The 21,280-nt window shown below is 36.0% G+C and overlaps 1 protein-coding gene across 2 annotated transcripts in view; it reads right to left on the reverse strand.

The window, feature by feature from the left end:
- The window catches only part of snrkb (SNF related kinase b), a 30,192-nt gene that overhangs the window by 8,067 nt on the left and 845 nt on the right, over nucleotides 1-21,280 (reverse strand). Inside the window, exons 1-2 of one of the 2 annotated variants that reach the window (XM_051883449.1) lie at nucleotides 16,013-16,279; nucleotides 7,721-8,398 (exon numbers count right to left, since the gene is read on the reverse strand). In XM_051883449.1, the coding sequence (XP_051739409.1) occupies nucleotides 7,721-8,309 (589 nt within the window). In that variant the 5' untranslated portion in view covers nucleotides 8,310-8,398; nucleotides 16,013-16,279. Of the gene's footprint in view, nucleotides 1-7,720; nucleotides 8,399-16,012; nucleotides 16,280-21,280 lie in introns of those variants that run through there. The other variant, XM_051883450.1, reaches the window with a different exon arrangement.

Genomic DNA, 21,280 nt, shown 5'->3' on the forward strand with positions numbered 1-21,280 from the left:
TTTTATATTCATAACATTTCATTTAACCTTCGATTTCAAAAGGAAAGAGTACCGAGAATGTGCTCATTCATAGTTTCGGTCTAGTGCGCTGACCTGACTGGAAGTTAAATGCGGCTGTTATATTCTTGGAGGTCCATTTTGGCGTATACAGAAATTCAGAAGTGGCCAGAGGACAAATGCAAACATTAGATGATATTTCTACTGTTTTGTTGTAACATGTGATTGGAATTTTTAACTTGTCATTGAATCAGTGTTATTTTAATATCACTGATATACTATTATAGTTTTTGTTAATAATCTGATTTAGATTTTATTTTTACATTTTCTGTTTCAGTTAAAGTTTTAGTAATTTTGTTTTACGTTTTTGTCAATTATATATACATATATTTTTAAATAGGTCTATATAGTAGCCTATTTATTAATTTCATTTTAGTTAGTTTACTACAAAAATGACAAATGTTGCCTTGGCAACTAGTTTTTCATATTTTATTTCACTTCAGTTAATGATTATTTTATTTCAAGTAATAAAATTGTTATATATATATATATATATATGAACAAAGACCATGGTGTATAGTTTTATATATAGTTTTAGTTTTTTTATATATATAGTTTTAGTTTTAGTTAATGATAATAACCCTGACTTGGATAATTTTCATTATTATTATTAATATTAATAAATTACATTCCATTTACAATTAAAACATTATTAACATATTACTGAATTGATTATCATCATTAATAATAATAAATTATTCAAAATTAGGATTATTTTTATATATATAAATTTATATTATTTTACAAGGAGTTCACCCAAAAATGCCTTTAAAGTTAACTCTTTTTTTTTTTTTTCCCAAACCTGTGCCAACTTCTTAAACTTTCCCATTAAACTGCAACTCGACAAATCTGACATGCTGGTCTCAGTCTCTGTGAGTGTGTGTGTGTCTTTGTGGTCCTGGTAAACCATAAGTTATGGGGACAAAATGTTCCCACAAGGATGGCAATACCAGAAATCTTTGACCTTGTAAGGACTTTTTTGTCCCCATGAGAAAAATAGCTTATAAATCATACTAAGTTATGTTTTTTGACAATGTAAAAATGCAGAAAGTTATCTGTGATGGGTAGGTTTAGGGTCAGACCATAGAATATACAGTTTGTACAGTATAAAAATCATTATGTCTATGGAAGTCCCCATAAAACACTGAAACCCAACATTTGTGTGTTTGTGTGTGTGTGAGGATGAATTCTGTGTGAAAGAGCATGTACTGTGTGAACCAGAGCAGAGGATCAGCGAGAGAGACAGTCCTGAGAGACAGCATTGTCCAAACTGTGTCTTTAACTGCTCTGACAATAACTCCTCTCTTCTGCTCTCTGTACGGCGTGTTCCACACATACAGACAGACAGACACAAGCACTACACATCTCGCACAGGGACACACGTGCATGCAGGATGTTATGTGACGCATTTTATCTTTTAGCACACTCAAATACTCTTAATATACATGCGGTCGGACATCAGATGAAATATGAACCCAAAGGTTCAAACGCCATAATAAAATCGTGATCAAAGTGCATTAATGTTCTAACTAAAACTTACAATTATTTTAGTCAGAGTACTTAACCTGCTAAAGATAGTTTATTATGATAATGATCACAAACATGCAGTTGTGTCTTAGATCTCTGTAAGAAAACATCTGCCTTAAGAAAGAGTGTGAATGTGTGGAGGTGGCAGAAATAGTAAAACTCTTTTTTTTCAGCATCAAATGTCTCAGTCGTCAAAATGAATTCAGTAAGGCTCATTATGCTGATCCAGGGTCAGTGTGACCGGTTTGTTTGAAGTGCAGCACACCTCTCTATGTGTGAGTGCCGTGACTGCAGTTTACACAAAACAGATCACAAAATGAAGGCTAACAAGGAGCTGCTGTGTGTATAGGTCTGTGTTGAGGTTACTTAATGTGACAACAGAGTGTCTCCAGACGTGAGGTCTTGTAAAGATTCTAGGATTACAAAGATTCTAATTATAGTTTGTAGAACAGTAGAATCTTTAGAATAATAGAAACTTTGGACTGTTTTAAACCTTAGAATATTTATAATAAAACATTTTAGAATATCTGTAAGAATCTTAAAGGTGCAATGTGTAAATTTTAGGAGGCTCTACTGACAGAAATGCAATATAATATACATAACTATTTTTTCAGTGGTGTATAAAGAACCGTTATGTTTTTATTACCTTAGAATGAGCCATTTCTATCTACATACACCACGGGTCCACTTACATTTTAAGTCGCCATTTTGCATGTTTCTACAGTAACCCTAAATGGACAAACTGCTCTACAGAGCACGTTTGCTTGACTGACTACTCTCTGCTGTCTCAGACGACGCCATCTTTGTCCTGTGTTGGCCACCGTAGCTTCCCTATATTGCAATTCGCAAACCTCACCGCTAGATGCCGCTAAAATTTACACACTGCACCTTTAAGATTTTTTTAAGTATCAGAATATTTAGAAGCCTTAGAATCTTTTTGGAAAATTTAGAATTTTTTAAAAATTTTTAAATCTGAAAACTTCATATTGTTTGGAAGTCTTTATTATCTTAGATCTTTGGATTTTCTAATAAAGTGTCACATGATCCTTCAAAAATCATACTAATATGCTAATTTGCTGCTCAAGAAACATGTCTCATTATTATTAATGTGGAAAACAGTTGTGCTGATTCATATTTTTGTGGAAACTGATACATTTTTTTCAGGATTTTTTTGATGAATAGAAAGTTCAAAGAATTTATTTATTTATCAAAGAATTTATTTGAAATAGAAATCTTTTTTTGTAAACATTATAAATGTCTTTACTGTGACTTTTGATCAATTTAATGCATCCTTGCTGGATATAAGTAGTAATTTCTTTCAAAAGAAAAGAAAAATGCAGACAAAGCAGTGTAAGAAAGACAGTTTGTGAAGGTGTGTGTGTTATCTTCGAGTGTGTGTGAGTTTGTGAGATGTCACTGAGTCAGTCTCTCCCAGCTTATCTGTCTCAGAACATCTCTGATCAGCAATGTCAACAACCTGAATCCTGAAGACACTGAGCTGCTTCACACACACAGCGGATTTATCAAGCCACTTTCTTCATGAGGACATTGTAATGCCCATGTGAGGACAATTTGGTCCCCACAAAACCTGTATGCATTATATATTGTGTGTAGAATAGAATGGTAATTACAGCTTATGTGTGTATCTGCATGTGAGCTGGCATTGAGTGACTGAACCCTTGTGAGTGGATTAGAGTCGAGCAGCTGATTACAGACTATGAATAAAACCTCTGACAGAGCTAATGAACGTTCAGCTGTCCGCACATAAAGGCTCAGGCTCATGCATGAACACTAAAAGAAGCATGCACAAAAATCCTTCTCCATTCACACGTTTAAACATCAGATATCAGTTTCTACTCCCTCCCCATCTCTCTCTCCCCTACTACTGAGGTTAATGGCATCAGCTTGACCTAGAACTGCTAGACAGGAAGGCTTTCCAGATTACAGATGCCATGCTTGTGCCCAGCAAACTTCAGGAGCTGATTAAACTACTAGGTAGTGGGCAGCGGGCCACAGGGTCAGCCGACGGGCACTGCTGAGATGCTAAAATAAACAGACTAGCAGATGAAATACAGACCACTGCACAATAACATTACATAAATCAGGTACAAAATGCAAGTGCAAGCCAGATGCTTTTAATTAAGTCTGTTGTATTTTTTATTCTGGCAATATGTAATTAGCCGGCATTTTATTTTTAAAAATAAATATAAACAACAAATACAATATGACTATAAATTATTATCATTTTTTTGTCCAAAGGCCTTAATAATAATAAAAAACAAAGATATGACATTCAAAGTATGTAAAGTAGTACAACTAGATCTCTTTTATTGAATCCAAAAGGTTTTAATTATAATTTGCTACATATAAAGGTATTTTAAAGATTTTGAAGTGTCAAAAGGTCATTCGGTTTAACCGTCCAAAGGCCAATACAGCCATTTCATTTGAGATTAAAATATCCTAAAAATGGTATTAAAATTATGTGTAGAAGTCGTCGCTTTGTTATTAGAAAGAATGTCCGGAAAAATGAATTTCAGTGATGTCATTCGGAGTAACCAATATAAAGGGGCCATTTTGGATCAAGTCATGCAGTCAGTATCATGTGACAGGATGTGACATCATTCAGACACCTGCAAAGGACCACATGGTCGTGAAGCAAAGTAACTAACTCTCTCTTAACTATTTGAAAAATTAATGTTTTCACTTGCTCATACGCATGTCCCGAAACATCAGGTCATTCGGTACAACCGCTATAAAACATGGAAAATGTTATAATATTTTAAAAACTTCTACCAAATATAAAATGTTTGATTGTTCTTTTGCTAGCTAGATAGCAAGCTAACTAGCTAGATATCAGCCTGTTAGCACTGTTTGAAAATATCGTCATTCGGTATAACCAAAAGTGTCATTCGGTAAAACCGAAATTTTGGTTAAACCGAATGACTTTTTTGGTGACATATTTTGTCCATCTTGTAAAAAATGACAAAAGCAGTGTTAATTGATTATAAAAACCACATAATTTCATTGCTAACACTTAATAAAACTTTAATTATATCTCCATTATGTTTTTTTTTTTTACACTTTTAAAAACCTTATTCGTCAATGACCATTATTCTGAAACACGCAGTGCATATATTTCCAGCATTTACAGTATCGCAGTCTTTGTGTTTTGCTAATCACACTAAAACATTTCATGATTTTGGTTTTATTCATTTTGCAGCCCTAAACATGCTTTCAATTCTATAGTATTTTGACGCAAATGCACCTATGAACTGGTATAAGCTAACCAAATTAGCCAGATGCTAACATGGGCAGGATGTGTTACATGCCCTCATCTTCAAAAACCATGAATCATACAGAATCAGGAACCACTGAGAGTCAGATGAACCTGTGTCACCTGAACAACTGAATGTATTCAGGCAAATATGCTAACCGCTAAGCTACAGCTATAGCAAAGCAGCTCCATTGCTTTTATATCCATGTTTACTGTTCATTCTGACTGATAAAGTAAGTTAAACATCTGTAACACATGACTACTCAGTCCTTATCTGCTCTAGTTCCATCGCTTTGAGAGAGGTGACACAAGCCCTCAGGTTCACACGCCTCTAGCGTCCTAGCATGTATGTGTGTGAGTATTGCCTCTTTTGCACGCTTTGTTGGGTCTCGGCGGAGGCTGACCCACTTTGTGCAGATCTAATCCTGGCACATTCAGCCTCGGTGAGAATTACTGTCCCACAGTCACATGGTGCTCTGGCAGAAAATATCAGATAAATATGATATTAATAATGTCAGAGCAGCGGAGCGGAAGGGCACACATGGCAGCTCAGCACACATCTGTGCTCTAGAATGCCCTAGTGAACTGGAATGAGAGAAAGACAGTGAGAGAAAGACAGACAGGTTCAGTGTCAGTCGTGTTAGTCTTCATCCTCCTGTCTGTCACAACGTTAAGCTCAAGTGTCCTCTGAAGTCTGTCTCTCTCTCATACATTGTGTCTCCAGCTTTGTGACTCACATTTTCTTCCATCTTTCATCATAAGCCTTGCGTTTTTAAGACAGTGTGTCAAGTTAAAAATAGTTCAACTTGCAAAACACGTCTCCATATCCCTACATTCTCTTCTATTCCTTTGCACTCCATCCAACTATTTTTGAACACAAGAACATGAGCTGTGTGAACGCACCCTAAGGAATGCATCAGATCAGGGTCAGGGGAACCCAAAACCAGCCTAAATATTCACAGTTTCCCTAAGATCAAACAGTCGACTAGTCATTTAGGCAAACTAATGGCTTGTAGTTTTGAAAATGTGTAGTTTTGCATGTCTAACTAGAATCAACTAATAGTTGAATCTATGAGTCAATCAATTTATGCATTTTTTAACTATGAATCTTTCAATATTTGGAATCTTAAAATCTAGGAATCTTTGAAACTACAAATCTTTAGAATCTATTTTAATCTTTGAATCTGTGCTGAATCAATGAATCTTTAGAATGTTTAGAATCTGTGAATCTATCAATCAAACTATGATTTTTTTTTTTTTTTGGAATCTAAAAATGTGTTAATCTTTGAAACTATAAATCCTTAGAATCTTTGAATCCAATTTGAATTTATAAAGCTTTAAAATAATTAGAATATTTAAATCTTTAGAATCTTTGAAACTATGAATCTTTGGAATCCTAAAATCTGTGAATCTTTAAAACTATGAATCCGTAGAATCGTTGAATCCATTTTTAATCCATGAAGCTTTAGAATCATTAGAATCTTTGGAATCTGTGAATCTATGAATATTTGATTGATAGTTGATTATTTGAAACGATTAATCTTTTTAATTTTTGTAATTTTAATTTTAGATTCTTAAAAACCTTCTCAGAGCAAGGGAATGGAACAGTACTGTAGTTCAAAGCCTGTGCTCAGCACACATCTGTGCTCTAGAAAGCTCTACTGAACTGAAACAAGACAGTAACAAGAAAGAGACAGAGAGACAGAACGATTCGTTGTCATTCCAGTTCCTCTTCATCCTCCTGTCTGAGTCAATGTTAAGCTCAAGTGTCCTCTAAAGTCTGTCTATCTGCTTGACCTGTCTCTCTCTCAATGAATCCGTCTCTCTCTCCATACTCATCTCTCTTTCTTTCTCTCTTTATAAATCTGCTTTCTCCTCCTCTCTTTTTGCCATTCATTGAATCTCCAGAGCTTAATAAGGTGACTGTGTCTGAACAATAGAATAGATGATGGATAGAAGGAACATGAGTTCACAGTCAGCCACATTCATCCTCAAAACAATTCTCAAGACACAACATTATAGCACATACGAGAAAGTCCCAGACCAAAGCACTGCCTGACACAACAGAAAAATGTACCGCAGGCAGCAGAAACATTTTATTCATCTCTGTGGTCAAATGATATGGGTTTCATTAATGGCTATTGCTGAAGTCAAAATGAAACAACGTTTGTAACCCATTTCACTAGTGTTAATTTTCTGGATATTCAATGTCAATTTGGCTCTCATGTGAATTTGTTGCAGGGATTCTGAATGCAGTCAATTGAGTCATGTGTAGGTCTGACCTGACTCAAATCTCCTTGCTTGAACCCTGCCATAGCACAGATGTGCTGTTCATTCAGTAGATTTCTGCTCGGTAAAACAGCAGCGATTAAACCCAGAAGAGGCACGTGGGAAGAGTAGATGGGAAGATCAACTGCGAGAAGGGAGTGAGGCGACCCGGCGTTCTTGTGCCACAAACAAACAGTTTAATGCGCAAGCTCGCGAACTGCTACGATTTAATCCCTTGCCGGATTAGTTTGACTGCGCTGCATGTAAATTAAAAGTCCGACAGGACAGAATTTAGCATCTGCTGAGATCTGATTGACCGACTAAATAAAACAACACACTTGGAAACATATAGAAGATAAACATTCAATCTTTGAAACTATGAATCTTATATTCCGTGGAATCTTAAAATCAACAAATCTTTCAATCTTTGGAGTGACATTCATTGAGAAATTGGCTCTCGTGAATTTGCATGAATTCTGAATGCATTCTGATTGACTGGCTGAATAAAACAACATACTTAGAAATAGACAGAAGAAGGGAAACTGAATGAGTTTTAGGAGGTGCAATGTCCAAAAAGTAAGTTTCGTTACTTACCTACTGCAGGAGCATCATACTCTTCGCCTAGCAGTATTTCTGGGGCGGAATATGCTAGCGAGCCACAGCTGGTCATCAACATTGTCCCGGGCTGAAAGTGGTTACTGAAGCCGAAATCTGTCAGCTTCACCGTCCCTTGCTGCCTGAAGAACACCACATTCTCCGGCTTTAGATCCCTGTGGACAACGTGCAGACGATGGCAGTAGGCTATCGCTCGTATAATCTGTGCAAAGTGCACTTTCGCCGTGTCTTCGGCCACCCCGCCTTCGTGACGCAAGATGTAATCGTACATGTCACCTCCGTCGCCCAGCTCTAGGATGAGGTAGAGCTTGGTCTGTGTATCGATGACCTCATACAGTCGTACTACATTGGGGTGCTGGACGAGTTTCATGCAACGGACTTCTTGTAGCAAGTGGCCAGTTGCTAAATTGTCAAGCTTGGTCTTGTCGATGACTTTGACTGCTACTAGTTGGCCCGTGAATACGTGACGGGCTAGTTTGACCACGGCGAAATGGCCTTTGCCCAGTGTGCGGTCTAGGTCGTATAGGCCAGCTATCTTGCCCTCGTAACCGCTTTTGGTGGCAGACATTTTGGATCAAGCAGGGGAGGTACTGTTGCAGGGCTGGGCTCTTTTAACTAAGGGAGCTGAAGGAAACTGGGACTCTACTGAGACATCACCTGTGGAAACACAAAAGAGAGAAAATGACAGTGAGGAAATGACACAAAAACAGCAGACCCCCTACACATAATTGTTATAATTAATTTTTATCTCATATATGGGGAAAATTTATCTAATTAGTCATGCTTGCTTAGCAAAAAAACTAACCTTTACCAACCAATCAACAACACTGAAAGTCCTATCAATTGCAGAGCAACATGCCAACAACCACTCAGATTACCCAAGCAACTGCAAAGCAACACCCTGGCAACCATCCACAACGCTCCAGCAGCATACCAACAACCACATACCACATACCAATCTATCACTACACATAAATTATGTAAATAACCATACAGCAACATACTAGAAACCACCCACAGCACTGTAGCAACCGCACAGCAACATGCCATCAACAATCAGCACATATCAGCAACAGCAATGCCCTTGGAACCATCCATAATGTTAGCAAACTTATAACAAAACCCTAACAACCACAAAGCAACGTGCCAACAACCACTCAAAATACCTGATTAACATACAGCAACATCCTTGAAACCCTAACAACTGCATAGAAACATGCTAACAGCCACTCCGAACACTCTAGTACTCCCTTCAAACCAATATCCAAGCAACATAACAACAAGAAATCAGCACACCTTAGCTACACCATAGCAACAGCCTGGCAACCACCCATGACATTCTAGCAACCACATAGCAAGTCATTTAGAACAACCTAGCAGCTGCACAGATCTTTAAAAGGTTCTCCTGTGGCATCAGACTGGAAAAACCTTTTAAGAATCTTTAAGTGCAGAGATGTAGTGCTCTTTGTGTTGAAATAGACAGTGCTACAAATAGAGGAAAACTCGACTTGACTTTCACATACACAGCGTTATTAAAGAGAGGAAGGTGAGTGTGTACAGAGAGCACAGGGTAAGCCGTCTAACAGGTTTAGATACTGTATGCTAAAGAGAAGACAAGTACTGTTGGTATTTGCCTGCATGAATGCCAGACACTGATCTTAAAATCTTTCGAAAAAACCCAATTAACCAATTGTCTCTTTAGAAAACAATTATTATACCCACACAGAGCCTACTTCGTAGTACAGCAGTTACTTAGCAACAGTAGTTAGTATTACCAATAACTCAAACAATTCCACCCAGTTAAAAGAGAACTCCTCTATTATCAAACTGATAGGGAGTGACAATAATGACATGTTCAAGCATGAATATGGCTGTCTATTACAAATTTAGCCAAACCTTGAAGTAACATCATAATGCATGCTAAGACAAAAACCATTAATCATGACATCACCTATGGTATTCGACACATCTTTTGTAATATCATTGTATCACGCAGTTGCAAGACATTTATCATTAAGAAAATCTATTTCAAATATTTGGTATACATTAAAACTTGAGGGAGATAAGTTAAGACACAAGCAAAACAAAACCAAACAAAAACCATAACAACAAACAACATCCCAAAGAGTCACAAAATCAAACAAAAACAAAAGTCCGAAAAAGTCAAACAAAAACAAAAACAAAAACAACCGTCCCAAAAAGAGACACAAAACCAAACAAAAACAACTATCCCAAAAAGTCAAACAAAAACAAAAAACCTTCCCGAAAAGATACACAAAACTAAACAAAAACCAAAACAAAAACAACCGTCCCAAAGAAAGAGACAAAACCGAACAAAAACCAAATCAAAAACAACTGTCCCAAAAAGACACAAAACCAAACAAAAACAACTATCCCAAAAAGTCAAACAAAAACCAAAACAAAAACCTTCCCGAAAAGACACACAAAACCAAACAAAAACCAAAACAAAAACAACCTTCCCAAAAAGACACAAAACCAAACAAAAAACAAAACAAAAACCACCATCCCAAAAAGACACACAAAACCAAACAAAAACCAAAACAACCATCCCTAAAAGACACAAAACCAAACAAAAACCAAAACAAAACCTGTCCCAAAAAGACACACAGCACCTCAAACAAATAACAATAAACAAAACCAAACAAAAACAACAAAAAAATAAAAATAAAAAAGCAAAACAAAACCAAAACAGAAAGACAAACCCCTAAAAAGACACACCACAAAAAAAAAAAAAAAAAAAAAAAATTAAATAAATGAAAATTAATCTCAGACAAATAATTAGCGGTAACCCTGATAAAACTTATAGATAATTATGCTCTGATGGAGGGGATATAAAGAGATAAGTGGAAAAAGGGGGGAGTGTGAGGAGAGAAGTGTGTTTTGGGACTTGGCGTAAGAGGAGTCGGGTGACAAGGGTGTAGCACAAATGGTGTAGATCAATACCTGTAATGCGATATCATTATTAGTGTGTGTGGTTTGATGAAAGGAGCTGAATAGTTAATGACCAGTGATAGAGGTTGAAAAAGACACTAATGCCATGATGCCCATCTACGACGCCAGTGTTGTTAACTACAAATGCACATAAAATGACTAAAACTTAAATCTAATTCAAATTACTAATAACTACTATAATAGTATATAAAACTAAATTAACACTCATGCACACTCACACACAAGAAAATGAAATGTACTCAGAGCTTTTCTTGTCTGTTGAAATCAATGCTGCTAATTATGACCTGCCCTTTGTCTGATGGACTGGGAGTTTGTGGTCGATTGGCACACGTGAAAATGTTATTATTCAGTAATGATAGTATTCATATGTCACTTATGCAAATATTTACACTCCTCACTCACATAATATTTGGAAAAAGCTGCATGTATGAATGACATGCGTGAAAAAAAAGTCTCCATTCACTTTCAATGTACGCAAAAGAGCAGTGTGGACATTCTCCATAACATTTTGTTTTGTGTTCCCCAAATGAAAAGAAAGAAGGTTTGGAAATTTCATTTTTTCGTTAACTATTCCTTTAACAGAAAAGAATCAGATCCACTTTAGTGTTTGCGTGCTCATTATTTTTATTCAGAGCTTCCTGCTTCTTACTTACTGGAGAGAAAAACTTTGATGTTTTGTTGCCTTTTGTGAGATTAATTTATTTAATGGTGAGACCGAAAGAGAAACAGAGCCAGATGACAAATGAAGTGCAAAAACAGAACACAAGGATTTAACAAAGACTGGGTGGCCTCCATATTGAGGAAGGATAGGGCTGTCCACCCTTTCCATGTTCAGAATTAGCTATATCATTTACAAAGCATGGTAGTGTTTCCTACAGGGAGCAGAAACGGTGCTTCCTCCTGATAGCGCTCAGGCAGACACCCAGCATCCGCAATTTGGGACGACTCTCAGTGTTACACAAGACTCACACATGCTAACATACGCAGGCATGGCATTTCCTCGTCTTCCTGCAAACGAGGAACTCGCGTCGAGAAGATGGGAATGCAGCAAGCTCAGCGTTTCTGCGAGAAAATGTCCGCAGCCTGAACGAGAGATGCTGGGGTCTTTTGTCACCCGCTGCTTGAGAGTCAGAAGAAGGAAAACAGACCCCGACTCATTTGTACGCCGATACGAAACACACAAACCCGTACACGGGCTGTCAGGAGGCACCAGGGGAGAGGTGTGAAAGGATGAGTCATTCCGCTCTCTCTTTTGAAGGAGGGAGGGCTGATGGACGAGCTAAGTGAAGAGATGTGAAAGAGATGCAGAGTTGGGGAGAATATAATGGGGTTTCCTTTAGATATGATCTCATCGCCCCATGTTCCCATCATGCAATATTCATAGTGATGAGGTCAGCGTGGCGCAGTGGGAGCTTGCGTGCCTGCTGTTCGAAGTGCATTAGCGTGTACACTCAAACACACTCGGTAAAACATTTAAACCACTGGTCTATCGGTAAAATTCATATACTAGCACCAACATGTAGGTCTTATTCGCTAAGTATGCGTACACAGAAATTTGTGCGTGAAATCAGCATACAAACATCAATAACTTTAATACTAAAAATATTCTACATTTACGGAATTTACTCTGGGTGGCCTTACACCGTGTCCTAACCATATAAAATGCGATAAAATCGATCAAAAACCACAGCCAATCAGAAGAGAGTGTGGGCGGGCTCTCTCGGCAAGAGCACAGCAGACACAATGAAATGGCCAAGTACATAGTAAAATTCATAAATATTACACAATTTAAACATTATTTAAAGTACATACGGAGTGACTGAACCAATCTGTGTCATAGAATACACTTATTTGTTCGCATTGAGTTGACAGTTTGAACGTTCTTGTGCCCATTTATTTATTTCCAAGATCTGAGGTGAATTAGCCAGTGTTGTTTTCATTACAGCTAAAAAGCTGGGAACACAGAACGATATTCAAACTCACATTAGATGCTTTTAACATTAAATAAAGCACATAAACAGTACATGAGATTATCATTGCCATACTTTGTGTTGCTGTTTCAGCCGCGACGTCGCGGAGAAATAGAAACCGTTTCTAAAATAGAATATTCGCGTATCTCCGTCGCGACTGGTTAGGACAAAACTCTGATTAACATGGAAAAGATACCTTTTATCGCATGTCGCGGCGCGTCTGGTTAGGACACGGTGTTAGAATCATGTTAAGATGAATTTTTTGTATGCAGTTATTTAGAGATCTTTAGAGAGCGCCAAATGTTTGCTGAAGGGGACGAAAGGCTGTAAAGGAAAGGTTGTACGGAAAGGCGTGTTTTATGCAAATTATTAAGCTTGTGCCCGCGGTCGCTCATTTAGGCCACATCCACACGAAGCCAGAGCTTTCCCTATCCAATCTTTTTTTACCCTCGTTCTAAAAAAATCTCAAGAAATATCTGCGTACACATGAAACCAACTCAAAATGATGTATAATGATGAAACCTTGCACGCTGTATACAAACTTTAGTAAATCTAATAGGCTCGGTAGCTTCTGCGGCATGAACACAAGCATGTAGTCCGCCGTTGTTGTTGTTGCTGTTACGTGACGTAGCGGTGTCTGACTAGGGTCGAGACGTAAGGGGATGACATCATTGTTTCACAAAATATACGGATTGGCTGTACACACGAAAACGCAAGGGTGTCGTTTTCAACCCGGTTTCATAAAATAGCAGTTTCAGGCTCCCAAAATGCCAGATCTGTCTGGACGAAACGCAGATATGATACAAAATTTTTACGTATACAGCTAAACAAGTCTCTATGCGGACAGGCTCTTAGAATACTCCAAATTTATTAACAATAGAATGAGGTTAAGAATAAATTCATGTGCCGGCGCCGATAGCCTCGTGGGCAGAGTGCCGACATATAGCGCCGTTGCGCTTCGGGCGACCCAAATTCAAGTCCCGGCTTGGGGACCTTTCCTGATCCCGTCCCCCCCCCTTCGCTTCCTGTCTGCTTACTGTCCTATCATAAAAATGCCAAAATAAATCTTAAAAATAAAAAATAAAAAATAATGTGTGTATGCACGTGCAGTGAATTAGGCAGAAAATTTAAATAATATTAAATAATCTATACAATTACTCAGCATTCTAAAACCTAGTAGGCTTACTTCCGAGGGAAAATTTTAAGGACACACTCCTGGCCTATCTGTCTCCTAATTTACGGAATTTAATCCAAATTCGAAGGCAGCGTCGAATCTGGGAGAAGGCAATCCCAGAATGCATTGCAACGAGCTTCAAGATGGCGGACAAAACGAGAAATGTTAACTATAAATATACTTAATATACCTTCACAGAATGCCCATTTGCATTCCATTGCACTACTTTTCCCATTGTTTTTCTATGTAAACATACACTGTACGAATATATTTGACTATTGCGCATACGTGTTTTAGTCCTTGCGTTTTTCCTGATTTATAATTATTTATATATATGTAATTCATTTTTCCAGGAGCTCTTTGCTTCTACCTTCAATTAAATTGCTAACAGTGATTGTATGTTAATCGCCTAAATTATTACATTATTAGCTAACTGCAGTCTCCAAATTGTAATGTTGACATGCATTCTCTGTAAAGCTGCTTTGAAACGATATGTATCGTGAAAAGCGCTATACAAAAAAATGTGAATTGAATTGAATTATATAATATATAATTACATAAATGAAAATGTATAAAAATTATATATTTTACCCATTAATTATATATTTTTATATATTTTATCTGTGTGCAGAGTGTTTATATGCTTAAAATATCACTTTAAAGTTTAGCTTTGCAACATGCTAATGACAAACTCATTTGAAATCAATTGCGAGTCATGTCTTTTCTTGCTGCTTAGATACAACATTACAAATTCATCACTTATGAGGTTACATGACTAATAGGATGAGAAGGTAGCTGCCTATGTAGGAAGTAGACATTGAGGTAGCTTGTTATGTTTTGGTACAGAGATTATAGTGACCTTATATACTCTTTTTATACACAGTAATAAAGTTATTATTATATACTCCTTAAACTTAACCCGCATACTGTGTCCTAACTGTTTCAAGAAGTAAGTCTGTCAACATTGAACGCAAATCTGCTGTGCGACATGACACGATCGGCCAATCGGAGGAAATTTGGTTCCTACAATGTAGGCGAAACTTGATCTAGGTGACCTGCACTCCCCTCTTGTCCCGATTGCCTGAGGCCTGCCTTGTGATGGAGCTGATGTGTCTTAGGACGCTACTGTGGTAACACTTGATACACACATGCACACTTCTTCTCCTTTTCAATCCGAGGCACAAAAGAATCACTGTGGAACCCACAAACTTGGTAGTTTGCCAACACACACACTTGCACATATGCTCACACACATGTATGTGCGCACAAACAAACACTGCTGAGTCTAGGACTTTGGCCGTGCTGCATGCTATATATACACTCACACTCAAGTATCTACAGTGATGCAGAACATGCAAGACCATATATCAGATAGATATAAGTCTAATGACTTTAGCCAGCATCCATTGCTAAAAATCTCACCAAGTATTCAGTTTAATTGCAAAACCTGTCAGCTCATCAATAATAACTGCATCTCTCTTGTTTATCAGTTTTCATTGTCACAGGATTCCCGCACTTATAGAACAATACATTTTGACTTTGCACCTACACAGTGAAACATGTAGTTCATTAAATATGTCAATATTCTATATATAAAGCAATGTGACTCCCTCTCTTTCTCCGTCCTTGTCTCTGTCTCTTTGCCTTGTTTTCCTTTCTCTTACCTGTGTGTGCCTGTCTGTTAGATGCCCCTGAATGTCTCCAGGCCTAGGACTACTACATAGAGCAGAGGATAGGGTGACTGCCATACTGAGTGTGTGTGTGTGTTTGTGTGTGTGAAGGAGAAAGAGAGAGAGAACAGAAATGCAGGCAGCACAATGTCTTTGACCAAGTGTTTGTCTGCCAACCACATCTCTAACTCACCTTTAATCATTTAGTCTCTCTAATAGCACCAAATAACCTGTCAACTAAATACAATGACACAAATAAAACAATAAGTACATCAGATAATTAAAATCATCATTATTAACCATAACACAAACAATAACATCAAACTATTACACTCTGACAGGCTCTCAATGATCCCAAATGAAACTCAATGGAATTAAACCCTGCATCTTATGTCACACATATAAATCCACACGGTCGACTTCAGCATTCAATTCAACAAATAGTTAAACACACCAAACGCATGTGTTTTGTATAATAACTTACCATATAAAGTGGTACGCAGCGTTTCATGCGTCTCTGTAAACGAGAATCCGTTGGAAATACTCTCAGCTTCCCCTTGTGTATTTTTCTGGAGGCTAAACAAAATATTCGCTTCCTAATATCTTCGAACGTCCGCTCGCTGTTGTTTTTATCAATAAATGATGCCCACTGTCCGACCAGGACGAGGCATGTATTGGTGCGCGCGTCGCTCCGCAGTGCTCGCGCGCTCACTTCTGCTCTAGCGCTCGAGCGCTCTCTCTCTCCTCTGACGTCAATACATTCCAGCTTACCCGGACTTGAGTGAATGAGGGTGAGAGAGTTGACTAGGCAGGGCCACATTAAATGTTTCTTAAGTCTCTCAAGAACACTATTATGCAACTAGCTATAATTAGGTGAAGGGACTGAATGGAACATCAGTCAGACTGACATTCCGCATATTTAATGTCGCAATGTATAGGCCTACGTAAATAAGCTGACTCACGTGTGAAATCTGAACATTCTTACAAGGTATGTAGTGAGTATATTGGATACAGGCAAAATGGCGACAGCAATTTAAGAATGAAAATAGTTTCTGTCTGTTATACTTACAGTAAAAAAAAAAACATGCTGCTGCAAGTTTGTCATTAAAAAATAAAATGTTTCTATACTAACCTATACTGTACGAGCTATTCAAATCTGTTTGTAGTTACTAAAATATGCGGATAGCAACACATGCTACAATGGAAGGCTGCACAATGACTCACTGTCAATCAAAACTTGTCTCTCCACAACTGGGGTTAATAATAACGGAGACAATGTGCACAATGTGATCCACACACATTATTATATTATTATATTAATTAAACAACATAAATGCGTCATAAACATGTCAAGATTTTAAATTAAGACTGCATTTTTAACTACACTACTACTCAAAAGTTTTGGGATCAGTAAGTAATCTCAGTACACACATATATACATATATATATATATATATATATATATATATATAATTTTCTGTAAAAAATAGATGTATATATCATATACATATATATATATATATTACATTAAATTAATAGTTTTACAGCAAGGATGCATTTCACTGATCAAAAGACATTTATAATGTTACAACAAAAAACAAAAGACTTCTTTTTCAAATAAATGCTGTTTTGAACTTCTGAAAAAAGATGTATCACTGTTTCCACAAAAATATTAAGCAGCACAACTGTTTTCAACATTGAAAATAATAAGAAATGTTTCTTGAGCAGCAAATCAGCATTTTAAAATGATTTCTGAAAGATCATGTGACACTGAAGACTGGAGTAATGATGCTGAAAATGCAGCTTTGCATCACAGGAATAAATTACATTTTAAAATATATTAAAACAGCAAACAGTTATTTCAAGTAGTAATAATATTTTACAATAGGCCTATTAAATAAGCTTTACTGTATTTTTTGATCAAATAAATGCAGCCTTGGTGAGCATAAAAACATTTTCAATGGTAGTGTGTTTAAACAAAATCTAAACCCATGTATACATACATTTCTCTTAATACTTTTTTACTTAAAAAGAACAAGATAAAAAATAATAATTATAAAATGTAATATTACACTAATAAATATTTTACTGTAAATATTTGATTATGTGTATTGCCTATAATAAAAAAATAAGTGATTAAAAATGATAAACACTTTTTGCTTATATTTACTTACTTTACTTTTAAAAGATTTTTTCTTTTCTTTTTTTTTTTGCTCACTGTAAAAAAATGATTGTGATTTTAACGGTAAAAGACTGTAAAAATGCTACAGTGAAAAACAGTTAATTGGTTTACAGAAAGTTTCCGTACTATATACGGTGAATAACTGTAATAGATCTATCCATACATTTAATGTAATTTTACAGTAAAATACCATTAAATTTACAGTTTTTGGAAGTGAAAAATAACAAGTCATTGTACAATTTACAGTGAAAAACGTAAACTGACATTCCCACAATAGTGAGTATTATTAGGACTTTAATAGGTTGGTAAATTAACAATTATATCAGTTGAATGAAATGCTTTTTTTTTTTTTTTACTGTCAATTTAAGTTAAATATGTAAAACCTAAAATGTTGCTACCGTATTTTTTACTTTAAATTTCTGGCAACCACAGCGGCTGGGTTTTTTACCGTAATTTTTTTTTACAGTGATGTAAAATATACAGTTATGAACCTTAATTATTACAATATAAACCTTTAAATTATACATATAGTTTTAAACTGTAAAATAAACAGTAAACTAAGCGCTGTCCCGTAAAACCTAAAATGTTGCTATCATATTTTTTATGTTAAATTTCTGGCAACCACAGCTGCCGGGTTTTTTACTGTAAATTTAACAGAATTTTTTTACAGTGCTTAAAATAAACAGCTATGAACCGTAATTATTACAATATAAACTTTTAAATTATACCGTTTTGAACTGTAAAATAGACAGTAAACTAAGCGCTGTCCCATAAAACCTAAAATGTTGCTATTGTATTTTTTACGGTAAATTTCTGGCAACCACAGCTGCCGGGTTTTTTACTGTAAATTGAACAGAATTTTTTTTACAGTGTGTAAAATGAACAGTTATGAACCGTAATTATTACAATATAAACCTTTAAATTATACCATTTTGAACTGTAAAATAGACAGTAAACTAATTGCTGTCCCGTAAAACCTAAAATGTTGCGACCGTATTTTTTATGGTAAATTTCTAGCAACCACAGCTGCCGGATTTTTTACTGTAAATTTAAACAGAATTTTTTTTACAGTGTGTAAAATAAACAGCTATGAACCATAATTATTACAATATAAATTTTTAAATTATGCAGTTTTGAACTGTAAAATAGACAGTAAACTAATTGCTGTCCCGTAAAACCTAAAATGTTGCTACCGTAAATTTCTGGCAACCACAGCTGCCATTTTTTTACTGTAAATTTTACAGGGATTTTTTTTTTACAGTGAAGGTAACTTACAATTAACCAATTAACAGGTTTTACAGTAGCAGTTTTATGTCTTCTACTTTAAAATTAGTAACATTTTTACTGTGTAGATTTATAGAGCTTTACAGAAAACTCATCAGGTCACTATGTACTTATGTTTGCCTTGTGCACCTCCCAGAAGTACATACTGTGATACAGCAGAAGCATAAAGCTTCAATTACAGCTGTTGAATGGATTTCATGAGGTCAGAAAAGCATGTTAAAAGATTCTGAAGGGGAAATAAAAGGTTAATTTGGAAATTACTACTATTATTTTTACATCATTGGGGTGTCTGGGATGCCAGACGTCTCAACAGACCATGAGAGTTAATAGTGGTGAATGTACAAGTCGGAACAGAGGACATTCTTAAGATTCCAAAACACTGGAGCAATTGATCAAGATTCCGTGCACTCACTTCCTCTCAACGCTGGAACTGTGAGGTTGTCTGACTGACATCCTCTAAACACTGGAGTCAAGGCGACTGTGATGTCATCAAAACACCAAATTTGAAATCCCTTTGTCAGAAAAAATTTACTATTTTAAACAATCCGACAGTCACACACATTTAACTAACACAAGCACCTCCATTAACACAGCTTACCCCAATTTTAGATAATCTAAAAATACTTGCATTGTTCGTGTCTTTTTATTTACTACGTCAAGACCAAGCGTTGGTCAAACCACATCCATGGGGTTTTTATTAGAAACAGGTTTGACGATGATCAAGTTTGAAGTTCTTTGTAATGAGTGTATGCTTTCATCTGTGTTAGTCAACACAGGCACAATGTAACTATTAAGAGGAGAGAAAGAGAGACTCTCCCCATGGGGAACAAATGACGTTTGTACATGGCGAAGAATACATTGGTTACTATGGGAACCAATGCCGTAACTTGTCAGCTCGATCTACGCAGGTTGCAAAGCCCACCGGATCTTCATCTAGACTTGCATATGAGGGTGTATTAATATGTAAATTCAAAAGCATGCTGACAAATTAATAAAGGTCAGCTGAACTGATTTAGTTCAACACACCTCACAGTACCCCAGGGGCATTCCTACATTGAGATATAAGGTTATGACTTGCACAATTTCATTACATGGGTATGATTATGGATTTATATTACCTGTCAAAATATGGGTTTGAACAATGACAACATCCCAGGTGGCCTATTTTTTGTTCATTTTATTGCATAAACGAAGAAGAAAATCTTCACAATTTCAAAATTAAGACTAATTTCAAAACTAATTATAGCTTCCTGAAGTCTTGGGACATGTTTTTAATTTTGAAAAGTTTATGAAATGGTACATCAGAGTACTTATAGGCTATATTGGAAGACCAAACTGTAATATCGAAGTAATATCGAAATATATAATTGTGAGAAATTATTAAGAATTATCTATAATATCTATATTAAATTCTTTCACATGTTAAAGTCATTTTTCAAAGACAGTGAGTCCATGCTGATGTCTAAAACAGAGGACTGTCTGTGTGATGTAATAGTGCCACCTTGTGGCTTGTTCTCTATTAACTATAGGCTAAATTGCATTGCAATGGCCCACAATTACTTTTTCATACCTGAAAGCATATACTAAAACATCCCTGAGACTAGTGAATCTTACTATAATGTGGTTTATGATTATTAATAACATAAAGGTGCATGATGTCATGTCGGAAAGATTGTATTTACCCCACATGAAAAATTACTATAGTAATTTATAGTAAATACTAGTGTTTTTGAACCATACTATAGTAAAATACTTGAATTAATTTGGTGTGGTAGTTCTATACCTAGTTGCTGTGGTAATATAACAACTATACTAATATAAACAATTTACCCGATACTGTAAGTTTTCTACAACTATAGGGTATATTATACTACAATACACTACAGTTTACTGTAGTAAAAACTAAAGTATACTACAGTATTTATTACAGTTTATCAGTTCACTATAGTTAATACTACAGTATGCTGTAGCATTCATTAACACCGTGTTGTAAATACTATAATATATACGGTATACTACAATTTACTATAGTATGGTTCAAAAACACTATAGTATTTACTATAAATAGTTGAACGCACATGAACACCACCACAAAGTCGTAAATACGTTTGGAAACTCGGGATTTTCCGAGTTGGTGGCGGGTCAGTGAGAAACATGGCGATACTTACAGGTATTGAGCAGTGACATTGTCAGGCTTTTTATTTACAAAGAAATAAGCTAACTGATTGAACAAAATATTATATCATTGTAATATAACTATATAATATGTAACGATAAAGTTTACAG

The sequence above is a fragment of the Ctenopharyngodon idella genome, chromosome 24, assembly GCF_019924925.1.
Source record: "Ctenopharyngodon idella isolate HZGC_01 chromosome 24, HZGC01, whole genome shotgun sequence".
In the NCBI taxonomy this organism is placed as follows: Eukaryota; Metazoa; Chordata; class Actinopteri; order Cypriniformes; family Xenocyprididae; genus Ctenopharyngodon; species Ctenopharyngodon idella.